Source organism: Lynx canadensis, chromosome A2 (assembly GCF_007474595.2).
Source record: "Lynx canadensis isolate LIC74 chromosome A2, mLynCan4.pri.v2, whole genome shotgun sequence".
NCBI classification, from domain to species: Eukaryota; Metazoa; Chordata; class Mammalia; order Carnivora; family Felidae; genus Lynx; species Lynx canadensis.
Window position 1 is genome coordinate 65,479,910 of NC_044304.2, and position 13,274 is coordinate 65,493,183.

Below are 13,274 nucleotides of genomic sequence, written 5' to 3' on the forward strand. Positions count from 1 at the left end.
ACCCCCATCTGCTATTTCACTCACCTCCGTCCTATCTGGTAACCATCAGTTTGTTCTCTCTAGTTAGGAGTCTGTTTCTGGTTTGCCTCCCTCTCCCCCCCCACCTTTTTTCTTTCCCTTTGCTCGTCTGTTTTGTTTCTTAAATTCCACATGAGTGAGATCGTACGGTACTTGTCTTTGACTTATTTCACTTAGCATTATACTCTCCAACTCCACCCACATCGTTGCAAAGGGCAATTTTCAAGTAACTAGAATAAAACTAAGAGGGAATCATCCATATGTGTACACAAATGTAAATATAATCTCCCCAAATTTACTTGTGCAGGGACATTTCATCACTGAGTTGATTTTTCTTTGGTTAAGGGATATTAATAGTTCAATTTGCTTATGGAGATTTTAAAATTTAATTGAAAATGAACTTTGTTAATATTCATTCATATTTTATTACTGGAATATTTAATAATTCCACTACCAAAATCTTAATGAAAAATTAACACATTTTTTAAGTTTATCTAATGACAGAGAGAGAGAGAGAGTGCGTGCTCATGAACAGGGGAGGGGCAGAGAGAGGGGGAGAGAGAGAATCCCAAGCAGGCTCCACCCTGTCAGAGCAGAGCCTGACTTGCAGCTCAAACCTAAGAACCGTGAGATCATGACCTGAGTTGAACCTAGAGTGGGAGCTTAAATGACTGAGCCGCCCAGGCACCCTGAGAAATGAACGCATTTAATATGTGTCATTACATGAAAATTGCTGGAGATTTTGTGGTTGCTTTTGCTTTGGGCATCAGATTAAAAAAAAAAATCATCACCAAGACTGATGTCAAGGAGCCTCCTGCTTATGTTTTCTTCCAGGAGTTTTATGGTTTCAGGTCTTAAGTTCAAGTCTCTAATCATTGTGAGCTAATCTGTGTGTACATGTAAAAGAGTGGTCCAGTTTTCCCAACACTGTTTACCGAAGACACTATCCTTTTCCCATTGTATATTCTTGGCTCCTCTGTAAATTAATTGACCACACGTGCATGGGTTTCTTTCTGGGCTCTTTATTCTGTGTCATTGGTCTATGCATCTGCTTTTATGCTAATGTTATACTGTATTCATTACTATAGCTTTGTAATACGGTTTGAAATCAAATACCGCGATGTCTCCAGCTTTGTTTCTTTCTCAAGATTCCTTTGGCTATTCGGGGTTTTTTGTGGTTCTCTACATATTTTATGATTATTTGTTCCATTTCTTTGAAAAATGTGATTGGAATCTTGATAGGGATTATAAGGAATCTGTAGATTGCTTTGGGACATTTTAATATTGACTCTTGCAATCCATGAGCATGGGATATCTATTTATTTGGGTCTTCTTCAATTTCTTTTATTAATGTCTTATAATTTTCAACATGTAGGTCTTTCACCCTCTTGGTTAAATTTATTCCTATTTTATTCTTTTTGATGCAACTGTACATGGGGTTGTTTTCTTAACTTCTCTTCCTGGTGGTTTTTTATTAGCATATAATGTCACAGATGTCTGTATACTGATTTTGTATGCTGCGAACTTAGTGAATGTATTTATTAGTTTTAACAGTTTTTTGATGGTGTCTTTAAAGTTTTCTCTACATAATACCATCTCATCTGCAAATGGTGATAATTCTTCCTTTCCAACTTGGACGCCTTATCTGTTTTGTGTTGTTTTTTTGTTTTTTTTTTTTGTTTTTTTTGACAAATTGCTGTAGCTAGGACTTCCAGAACTGTGTTGAATAAAAGTGGAGTAGGGGACATCCTGGTCTTGTTCTTGATCTTAGAGGACAAGCTTCCAGCTTTTGACCATTAGGTATGATGTTAACAAGGGGTTTGTCATGCATGGTCTTTAATACGTCGAGGTGACTTCCCTCTATCCCCACTTTGTTGAGTGTTTTTTATCATAAATGGATGTTGGCTTTTGTCATACGCTTTTTTGGCATCTATTGAGATGATCCTATAGATTTTTTATCCTTGATTTTGTTAATGTGCTGTGTCACGTCGATTCAATAAATCGTGCTGGATGGTCCCCTCAATGAATTATCAAATTCAGTTTCTTAATACTTTGTTGAGGATTTCAGCATCTATGTCCATCATGGATACTGAACTGATTATCAGGGTAATGCCGGCCTCGCAAAATGAGTTTGGAAGTGTTCCCTCCTCTTCCATTTTTTGGAAGCTGGAGAAGGACAATTAATTCTACTTCGAATGCTTGGTAGAACTGACGAGTGGAGCAGTCTGGCCCTAGACTTTTGACTGGGGGGGGGGGGGTGGGATCCTCTACTATTTTAAACAACAGCCCTAAGTAGAAAGCCTGAGAAGGTGACTGGTTTCTGGTCCATGTCTCTAACCCGGGTGCCCTAACTTCCGGTCTCCACTTCCGAAGAGTAGAATTAATCTCCCCCTCCCCATAGTGTCCCCCTGACTTGCTCTTCAGACAGCAGCCTGGGTGTTCGCAGGGTCCTCCTGGTAAAAGGTGCCAGTCTGCTGGCTGCAGAGAGACATGTGACTCTGGCACAGAGAGCGCAACAGGAAAGTATTCATCCCTCCGGGGACCGGGGTACCGCTGCTCCCTGCTAGGGGAGAAAGAAATGTGGGAGCCCTGGGTGACAGGTACCCAAGAGCGGCCATCGTCCACAGTTCCGGTGCAAGGGATGACATTCTAAAGGAGGCAGTAACAACTTGGGACAATTTTATTTAAGAAAACAATGGATGGGGCGCCTGGGTGGCTGAGTTGGTTGAGCATCCGACTTCGGCTCAGGTCATGATCTCACGGTTCGTGGGTTCGAGCCCCGCATCGGGTTCTTTGCTGACAGCTGGGAGCCTGGAGCCTGCTTTGGATTCTGTCTCTGTCTCTCTCTGCCCCTCCCCTACTCATGCTCTGTCTCTTTCAAAAATAAATAAACACTGAAAAAAATTAAAAAAAAGAAAACAATCGATATCACTGTGACTCATCAAAAACATCAAAATAAAGTTTCTCTCTCACCCGCTTCTGCCCTAGTTCTGTCCCCCTTCCTCTTTACAGCGTCCTGATCGTCGAACAGGATGGGCCCTGGGTGGCATTAGTGTCCAGCAGGCATTTGCAAAGGGAGCCGCTGGCACCCCTCCTGGGTCATCCCAACCCCTGGCCGACACGTAGCTCAAGGGCAGAAGCAGAAACTCACAATCCCCACCACTGTGGCCGGAACTGTGGACCATCGCCTCTAGGTCTGCAATTCCCGCTACTTTCCCTTTCCAATGAGAGAAACCAGCATTTAAAATCTCTGCACAAAAATTTAGAGTGTTGGGCAACTGGGATGAGCTTTGGCACGAATAACTTTTTTTCCTTATGCGACCTGGCTTTGCTTCAGCTAAGCGTCTGCCTTTAGTTTTATTTTTTTTAATGTTCATTTATTTCTGATGGGAGAGAGAGAGAGAGAGAGAGAGAGAGAGAGAGAGAGAGAAATGAGTGGGGGAGGGGCAGAGAGACAGGAAGACATAGAACCGGAAGCAGGCTCCAGGCTCCGAGCTGTCAGCACAGAGCCCGACGCGGAGCTCAAACTCACGAGCTGCAAGATCATGACCTGAGCCGAAGTCGGACGCCTAACTGACTGAGCCACCCAGGCGCCCCCTAAATGTGTGCCTTTAGCATCAGACATATAGCGTCAAACTACGTGGAAATCAATTTTCACTGGCTGCACATGAATGTGGCCTGGGTACCTTCCATGGGTACACGTGAGCCCCTCTTGCTGGTTCCAAGCACTGCACTGGCTGCAACCAGGAGAGCGTAATAAGGCCGATCACGGCAGCAACAGCAACAACCACAACAAATGTATCCTGCTCTCAAAGAGCTTAACGTCATTCAGCTTTTGCTACTCAACGACTCCGCTGTGTCAACAAAACCAGGCAGCGATGGTTGCTGAATTCAGAGTCTGCTTCTCAAAGAAGGGGCAGAGTTCTGCTGCATCCCAGTCAACTGAGATGATTCGAGAGAGAAGCTGCTCACTGCCCGAGTCATAACAAATTACAAAGAGACCACGCTGAAATAGAGCACCTTGTGAACGGCACAGAGCTCCATGGAGGCAATCACAGCTGTGTATCACGAGGCTGGCCCTGGGTGTCTGTAGAAAGACAGGCGCAAGAAAATACACAACATGGGGCGCCTGGGCGGCTCGGTCGGTCGAGCGTCCCACTTCGGCTCAGCTCATGATCTCATGGTTCTTGAGTTTGAGTCCCGTGTCGCACCCTGCGCTGTCAGCTTGGGATTCTCTCTCTCTCTCTCCCTTTCTCCTTTCTCCCCTGCTCGTGCTCTCTCTCTCTCTCAAAATAAATAAACTTAAAAATAAAAATAAAAAGAGCGAAAGGTACAAAGCCATCACCATAGCTCTCTTCGAAATTGCTTTAGAACAAAACTCAGTTCTACCTCACACACCTGTGGCTCAGCCCTCAGGACATAGCTTTCTACTCGCAATTTGTGGACATTCCAAACAGGGAATTTGGGCTCTTTCCAGGCCAGGACGACAGAGTGTCAGCAGGATTCACTCTGCTTGTGAAAACACTGACCCCTAGTGGCAGCACTGACTCAACACACTCTCCCGGCAGCGCTCGGAAGTCCTTCCTGATCCTCTAGCAAGGGAGTCCTTTTTTTTTTTTTTTTAAGTTTATTTATCTGTTTTGAGAGAGAGAGAGAGAGAGAAAGAGAGAGAGAGAGAGTGTGGGGAGAAGGGGGGCGAGAGGGGGAGAGAGAAAAAGAGAGAGAGAGAGAGAGAGAGAGAGAGAGAGAGAGAGATGGAGACAGGGAGGGAAGGAATCCCAAGCAGGCTCCTAGCTGTCATTGCAGAGCCCGACTCCGGGCTTGAACCTGCAAACCATGAGATCATGACCTGAGCCGAGGTTGGACACTTAAAAGTCCAGTAAAAGTCGCCCTTCATTTAAAAAAAAAAATCCCAGAAAACACTCCATCGGCATATAAGGCTCTTTCTCCTTTTCCAGCTTTGTACTGTTCAAACAGACCCCGGAAGAGGTGAAAGGGAAGTTTGCTGTAGGTTTAACTTCTATTTTTCATTAGGAGTGAATCTGAGCACTTTCCATTTATTTAGGCATCGCTTACACCTCTTTTTCTGCGAACTTTCTATGAATATCTCTCTTGGTCAGAAGGTCACCTTTTTTTAATGTTTGTTTATTTATTTTTTTTTAAATTTTTTTTTTCAACGTTTATTTATTTTTGGGACAGAGAGAGACAGAGCATGAACGGGGGAGGGGCAGAGAGAGAGGGAGACACAGAATCGGAAACAGGCTCCAGGCTCCGAGCTGTCAGCCCAGAGCCCGACGCGGGGCTCGAACTCACGGACCGCGAGATCGTGACCTGGCTGAAGTCGGACGCTTAACCGACTGCGCCACCCAGGCGCCCCTTTTTTTTTTTTTTTTTTTTTTATTTATTTTTTTTTATTTATTTATTTTTGAGGGGAGGGAGGGAGAGAGAGAGGTAGCAAGCCAGGGAGGGGCAGAGAGAGAGAGGGAGGGAGAGAATCCCAAGCCCGATGTGGGGGTCCGACGCACAAACCGTGAGATCATGACCTGAGCCAGAACCAAGAGTCGGACGCTTAACTGACTAAGCCACCCAGGAGCCCCCTTTTTCTTTCTTTCGTTCTTTTTTTTTTTTTAATTTGAAGTAGATACACAATGTTGTATTCGTGTCAGGTGTACAACATAGGGAATCAACATGTTTCTACATCATTCAATGCCCACCACGATAAGTGTAGTGTCACATTGTACAACATTATTACAATATTATCAACTACATTCTCTGAGCTGTATTTTTCTTCCCAGTGACTGGAAGCTTGTACGTCTTAATCCCCTTCGCTTACTTCGCCCATTCCCCCCACCCTCACCCCTCCGACAACCACCAGTTTGTTCTGTTTTTATGAGTCCATTTCTGTTTGCTTTTTATTTTTTTGATCCCATATATAGCTGAATGCATAGAAAAGATGTACGACAGAATATTATTCGGCCATAGAAAAAAATGAAATCTTGCCAATTGCACTGACGTTGATGGACCTACAGGGAATCACACTAAATAAGATAAAGTCAGACAGAGAAAGACAAATGCCCTATGATTTCACTTATTTATGGTTGCCATTGCTTTTCTAAGAGCCCTGGTCCCACATTCATCATCTGGACATTTACTTTGCTTATAACATTCCCTTTCCCTCCTTCTCTCCCTCTCTTTTGTCATTCAAGAATTTAGTTTCCCTTGCAGTCAAATTCACCAGTGTTAAGGAAAGTATCCCCTACTCTCAATTTGCAGATGAATTCACTCCTATTTTCTGCTAGTAACTGTATGGTTTCAATTTTTACATTTACATTTCTGATTCATTTGTTTTTTATCCTCATATTTATGGTGAAAACGTACACAATTTTATCTTTCTCTGTAGGGCTATTCAGTGATCTCAAATTCCTGAATTAATAAGATTATTTTCCTCCACTGATTTGACACGTGGCCAAATTGTATATCAATTTCTGTCTTCAACTCGCTCCAGATTTTCTGTTGGGTTCCACTGAGCTACTGTGGCCAATATGACACGTTCTGAATTACAGAGGCTTAAGGAGCATTTTATTTATTTATTTTAAAAAAGTTTTTTTTTTAATGTTTATTTACTTTTGAGAGAGAGAGAGAGAGAGAGACAGAGTGAGAGCAGGGAAGGGGCAGAGAGAAAGGGAGACACAGAATCCGAAGCAGGCTACAGGCTCTGAGCTGTCAGCACAGAGCCCAACTTGGGGCTCGAACCCACAGATTGGACCGCGAGATCATGACCTGAGCCGAAGTCAGACACTTAATTGACTGAGCCACCCAGGTGCCCCTTAAGAAGCATTTTAAAACTAGTTAGGCTTTTCCACCCTCCTTGCCTTTCAGAGTTTTCCTGGCTAGTTATTGCTTGTTTATTTTTCCAAGTAAACTTTATAACCAATTTATTTAGCTCTATGACAAAACCCAATCAACAGAATAATGTTGAATCTTCATATTTAAGAACACGGTATGCCTTCCACGTGTACAATTCTACTTTTGTGTGCCTCGGTGGAATTTTATAATTTTTCTTATAAACGCTTTGAACAGTTCCTATGAAGTTTTTGCCTAGGTTCTATTTATCTGTATCATAAAAGTATTTTCTTACGTTGCACTGAGAAAAAAACTCACACAGATTAGCAACGCCCACAACAAAATTTATGCGGCCATTCTTTGCTGTAGAAAAAGCTGTAATCCTTAACTGTAGTAAGTAAAAAGGTGTGAGCGGCCAAGCCCTCTAGTGTAATTAAATAGACTCCTTACTCAAACACAAATGTAGCTTATAGAGTGTATGAAATATTGGAAGACTTTTTTTTTTTAAAGAGACAGAACACGTGTGCATGTGCGCGAATGAGGGAGGGGCAGAGGGAGACAGAGAGAGAGAGAGAGAGATGGAGAGAGAGAATCTTAAGCAGGCTCCACACTCAGCACAGAGCCCGCCGCAGGGCTCAATCTCACGACCACGGGATCATGACCTGAGCCAAAATCAAAAGTCAGATGCTCAACCGAGTGAGCCACCCAAGCGCTCCCAGAAGACATTATCCAATAATTTGTGGCCAAAATTGAGACCAAAATTACAGACTAATGAGTCAACGGACATTTCAAGCCATTCTCAGTGGATTTAAGTCTGTTTTTTCGCAAAGCAAATGGCATTGCTGATGTGGTCAGGGCAGGTAAAAACCTGCGTAGATTACACAACTAAAGGCGAGATTGTCTTAAAAATCATTAGGTGGGGCACCTGGGTGGCGCGGTCGGTTGGGCGTCTGACTTCAGCCAGGTCACGATCTCGCGGTCCGTGAGTTCGAGCCCCGCATCAGGCTCTGGGCTGATGGCTCAGAGCCTGGAGCCTGTTTCCGATTCTGTGTCTCCTTCTCTCTCTGCCCCTCCCCCGTTCATGCTCTGTCTCTCTCTGTCCCAAAAAATAAATAAACGTTGAAAAAAAAATTTAAAAAAAATCATTAGGTAATTTTATTCAGGGTTATTTAGACAAAGATAAGAATGGTTACAGGCCCTTCTGTGGACAGGTGCCTGCGGCTGCATCTAGCTCAAGTACAGCCTCAGCTCCGGCCACGTGTAAATCCTTCCTCAAACTGGAAACCAATGAGATTTGGTTGTCTTGACAGCTGAGAGCTGATTTGCACAGAGCATTAACATATAGCCACTAAGGGACGTCTGGATGGCTCAACTGGTTGAGCATCGCCTCTTGATTTCAGCTCAGGTCAGGATCCCAGGGTCATGGCATGGAGCTTTGCGCCCGGCTCTGTGCTGACAGCGTGGAGCCTGCTTGGGATTCTCTCTCTCTGTCCCTCCTCCGCTCTCATGCATGTTAGCACTCTTTCTCGCTCTTAAATAGAAATACACTTTAAAAAAGGGCGATGAGAAAGAATGAAATCTTGCCATTTGCAACAACGTAGATGGAACTAGAGTGTATTACGCTAAGTGAAATAAGTCAGTCAGAGAAAGACAGAGATCATATGATTTCACTCACATGTGGAATTTAGGAAACACGACAGATGAACACAGGGGGAGGGAAGGAAAGACAAAATACAAATAGAGAGGGAGGCACTTATAAGACACTCTTAAATACAGAGAACAAACTGAGGGTAGCTGGAGGGGAAGTGGGTGGGGGGTAGGTTAAATGGTGATGGGCATTAAGAAGGACACTTTTTGGGACCGCCTGGGTGGCTCATTCGGTTGAGCATCCGACTTCAGCTCAAGTCATGATCTTGCGCTTTGTGGGTTCGAGCCCCATGTTGGGCTCTGTGCTGACAGCTCAGAGCCTGGAGCCTGCATGGGATCCTGTGTCTCCTTTTCTCTCTGTCCCTCCCCCACTTGTGCTCTGCCTCTCTCTGTCTCTCAAAAATAAATAAATGTAAAAAAAAAAAATTAAAAAAAAGGGCACTTTTGGGGATGAGCACTGGGTGTTCTGTGTAAGTGATGAATCACTAAATTCTACTCCTGAAGCCAAGACTACACTGTGTTAACTTGAATTTAAATATAAAAAAATAATTTAAAAAATTAAAATTAAGAAAAAAACCCATGACCATTAAAAGGGAAAAGTAGCATTAAGTTCAGGGCATTAAACGCCTATGTTTTTAAAGTGACATGTGAGGAACCGAAACATTTCCACACATCTACTGTTAGATTCAGAAGTCATATTATTGTCATAGGGACATGTATTAACACATTCACTTAAATTTTAAAGTATGATGTGAGTTGTTTTTTTTTTTTTTAACCCAATTTGATTTGGCTTCTTGGTTGGAAAATAAGGGCTTGTTTTGCCAATTCGTTTATAGGGCAAACTTTCTCCATAAACCAAAGTGGCTATAAGCCCCAGATCTTGACAAAAACAGATTTAAAATTTGGGATGAGGGGCGCCTGGGTGGCTCAGTCGGTTAAGCGTCCGACTTCGGCTCAGGTCATGATCTCGCCGTCCGTGAGTTCGAGCCCCGTGTCGGGCTCTGTGCTGACTGCTCAGAGCCTGGAGCCTGCTTCAGATTCTGTGTCTCCCTCTCTCTCTGGCCCTCCCCCGTTCATGCTCTGTCTCTCTCTGTCTCAAAAATAAATAAACGTTAAAAAATAAAATAAAATAAAATAAAATAAAATAAAATAAAATTTGGGATGAGATTTTTTTTTTAATTTCATTAAAAAACGCTGTATTGGCGGGGCGCCTGGATGGCTCAGTCGGTTGAGTGTCTGACTCTTGATTTTAGCTCAGGTCATGATCCCCAGGGTCGTGGGATCGAGCCCCGCGTCAGGGTCTGCACTGAGGCTGGAGCCTGCTTGAGATTCTCTTTCTCTTTCCCTCTGCCCCTTCCCCAACTCGTGCTCTCCCTCTCTTGCTTTCTCTAAAATAAAATAAAATTTAAAAAAAACCCACTATATTGGCAAATGTGAGGGAATGCTGACAATATTTCAATTTCCTTGAACCCTGCTGATAATATATTAGGTTCAGAAAGTGCCTATAACATCCATCACCACCTAGAGTCACAATATCTTGGGGAGTGGGGACATTATACTCTCTGTGGTGATTATTTCATGGTACATACATACATCAGATCATTATGTCGTATGCCTATAAATAACAGCATGTTCCCCGTCAACTGTATCTCCATAAAATAAGAAAAAGAAAACGGTCAGCTTTGCTACTCTCCAGCCCAGATCAACATGTTAGTAAAATCAGCAGCTGGGAAGTCTAACTTGAGACTACAGAAAAATAGAACAAGGAAAAAAAAGAGTATGATGTCAAACTGGTCTTTTTTACTTTTTACACTTTTATCTAGAAACAATGCATATCATTTCAATAATTACATCATACCTAAACGTATGGGGTGCCTGGGTGGCTCAGTGGGTTGAGTGACCGACTTCGGCTCAGGTCATGATCTCATGGTTTGTGGGTTCAAGCCCCGCGTCCGGCTCTGTGCTGACAGCTCAGAGCCTGGAGCCTGCTTCAGATTCTGTGTCTCCCTCTCTCTCTCTGCCCCTCCCCCACTCATGCTCTGTCTCTCTCTGTCTCAGAAATAAACATAAAGAAAAAATTTTTAATTCTTCACATATATTATTTGATGTCTACACCTGTTTCTATCACATTTGTTCCTTCAGGAAGGAAGTCTTCAAACGGTATTTTAAAAAATGCCTACAAGGAATGAGTATAATTATTATTTGATAAGTCTGCTTAAGGTTTTTCTTATACCTCCCAGAAGTCAATAACTCCAGGGTGATTGAGTAACAAGTCCTTTACCAGTCAAATGGCCTCCAAATCTTGTCTGTTGACAAATTTGAAAAGAACTTAATCAGGTAGAGATAAAACACCATTCGAGGGGCTCCTGGGTGGCTCAGTCGGTGAAGAGTCCAACTTTGGCTCAGGTCATGATCTCACGGTTCGTGGGTTTGAGCCCCATGTCAGCTCTGTGCTGACAGCTCAGAGCCTGGAGCGTGCTTCGGATTCTGTGTCTCCCTCTCTTTCTGCCCCTCCCCTGCTCGCGCTCTGTCTCTTTCTCAAAAATAAACAAACATTAAAAAATTAAGAAAAAAAAAGTCCATTCAAAACCATTTTCACAATAGATCACTCTGTGAATAACCTGCAGGAACTGCAGACAACTGAACTTTTCCTTCTTTGTAGACTTATTTTATGTAAAATGTTTTTCAAGGCTTAATATAAAAGAGTCCCAAAATTAATGTGGAAGCTTATCTAGATTTATCCATAAATTATGTTCATTAATGGATATATTAAATAAATGGAAAAAATACTTTTTGTCTTATTAAAAGGTGACATCTTTTCAAAAAAATTAACTTCTCAGGGCCACCTGGGTGACTCAGTTGGTTGAGCGTCTGACTCTTCATTTAGCTCAGATTGTGATCTCACAGTCTGTGGGATTGAGTCCTGTGTCCGGCTCCGTGCTGAGCCAGTATGGAGCCTGTTTGGGACTCCTCTCTCTCTCTCTGTCTGCCCTTCTCCTCCACTCAAAATAAAAAAACTTCTAAAAAAGTGAATTTTCATGCTCAACAATTATATATCAAAAGTCATAACAGGGGCGCCTGGGTGGCGCAGTCGGTTAAGCGTCCGACTTCAGCCAGGTCACGATCTCACGGTCCGGGAGTTCAAGCCCCGTGTCAGGCTCTGGGCTGATGGCTCAGAGCCTGGAGCCTGTTTCTGATTCTGTGTCTCCCTCTCTCTCTGCCCCTCCCCCGTTCATGCTCTGTCTCTCTCTGTCCCAAAGATAAATAGACGTTGAAAAAAAAAAAAATTAAAAAAAAAAAAAGTCATAACATATTTACACTGTTTTTATTTATTTGCAGCTGTAATGTGAACTTAATCTGTAAGAATATTTTTATACTTAAAGCTTTATGATCACGTGAAATTTAAAAGAATCCAATTTCGATAGACGTTTTTATCTTACATTTCATTTAAGCCTTTATGAGAGACCTTTAAGCATAAAATATATATTGACTAGAACAGAATATTACATGGGGACTGGAAGAACGGAAAAGGAAAATAATGCAAAATTTCTTATCGCTGGAGAAGGGTTTTGCCCATATAATTTTTAAAATGTGATGGTAAAGCATATCTTTATTAGATATACTTTAAATGTCAGTATTTGTAACATACTATGAATTCTTTTCCTTCAAGTATTTAAAATCGTGAAAAAAAGGTTTGGGGCACCTGGGTAGCTCAGTTAGTTAAGCTTCTGACTTGGGCTCAGGTCATGATCTCGTCATCTGTGGGTTTGAGCCCCATGTCAAGCTCTATGGTGACAGCTCGGAGCCTGGAGCCCACTTCGGATCCTGTGTCTCCCTCTCTCTCTGTACCTCCCTGCTCGCACTCTGTCTCTCTGTCTCTTTCTCTCTCTCAAAAATAAGTAAACGTGAAAAAAATTTTTTTAATTACGAAGAAAAGTTTTACATGCCAACTTTGAAACATGAGGGCACAGGTAGTTTTAACAAATCCTTTCGGGGCGCCTGGGTGGGTCAGTGAGTTAAGCGTCGGACTCTTGATCTCGGCTCAGGTCATGATCTCATGGTTCGTGAGTTCGAGCCCCACATCGGGCTCCGTGCGAATAGTGGGGATCCCGCCTGGGATTCTCTCTCTCTCCCCCTCTCTCTCCCCTGTCTCTCTCTCTCAAAATAAAACTAAAAAAATAAATACATAAAACTTGAATAAATTTCCCTTCAAAGCGTAGTTGAGGAGTTTGGGAACTGGTGGATTCAGGGTGGGAAAGAGGGCCAGGTGGCCCCCAAACCATCAGCTCCTCCTGAGCGTACAGGAGTGAGTCCGGAGAGTGTAAGTTCAGTCCTTCTAAGCGAGGATCCTCCTGACCGTGCGGACTGGTACCTGCTCCAGGCGTAGCACGGGCAGGTAACCGAGTAGCCCATGTGCAGCTTTGTGCATTTATCCAGACTGAAAGCACAAAAACCTAACAACCAAACGAATCTAGGATTCCATTTTTAGAAGGTTCCTTGAAGCAGTGAGAAGCACGCCCGGTTAGCAAGAAGCCCCTGCGGGGTTAGTACTCACATTCGAGCCCCTTCCCAAAGCCGACCGTGACGGGTCCCCATCGCCGTCCAGCCCGCACCGCCCGATCTGCTCCGCCTGGAACACAGACACACGTCAGGTCATCTCCAGGTCAAAAGTCAAGCAAGCCCAGGTCGAAAGTCATCCTCAGTGATTACTGCAGCCAAAGATACCAGCGTGGTCCTCAAGGTAGCAGACTCTAGATGGGAATCCT

The 13,274-nt window shown here is 43.4% G+C and overlaps 1 protein-coding gene across 2 annotated transcripts in view; it reads right to left on the reverse strand.

Moving 5' to 3' along the window:
- COBL (cordon-bleu WH2 repeat protein) overlaps positions 1-13,274 on the reverse strand; it is a 272,018-nt gene that overhangs the window by 132,034 nt on the left and 126,710 nt on the right. Inside the window, exon 6 of one of the 2 annotated variants that reach the window (XM_032592370.1) lies at positions 13,064-13,138. The exons of the other annotated variant lie outside the window; for it this stretch is intronic. Within the exon in view, the coding sequence (XP_032448261.1) occupies positions 13,064-13,138 (75 nt within the window). The remainder of the gene's footprint in view (positions 1-13,063; positions 13,139-13,274) is intronic. 2 annotated transcript variants of the gene reach the window in all.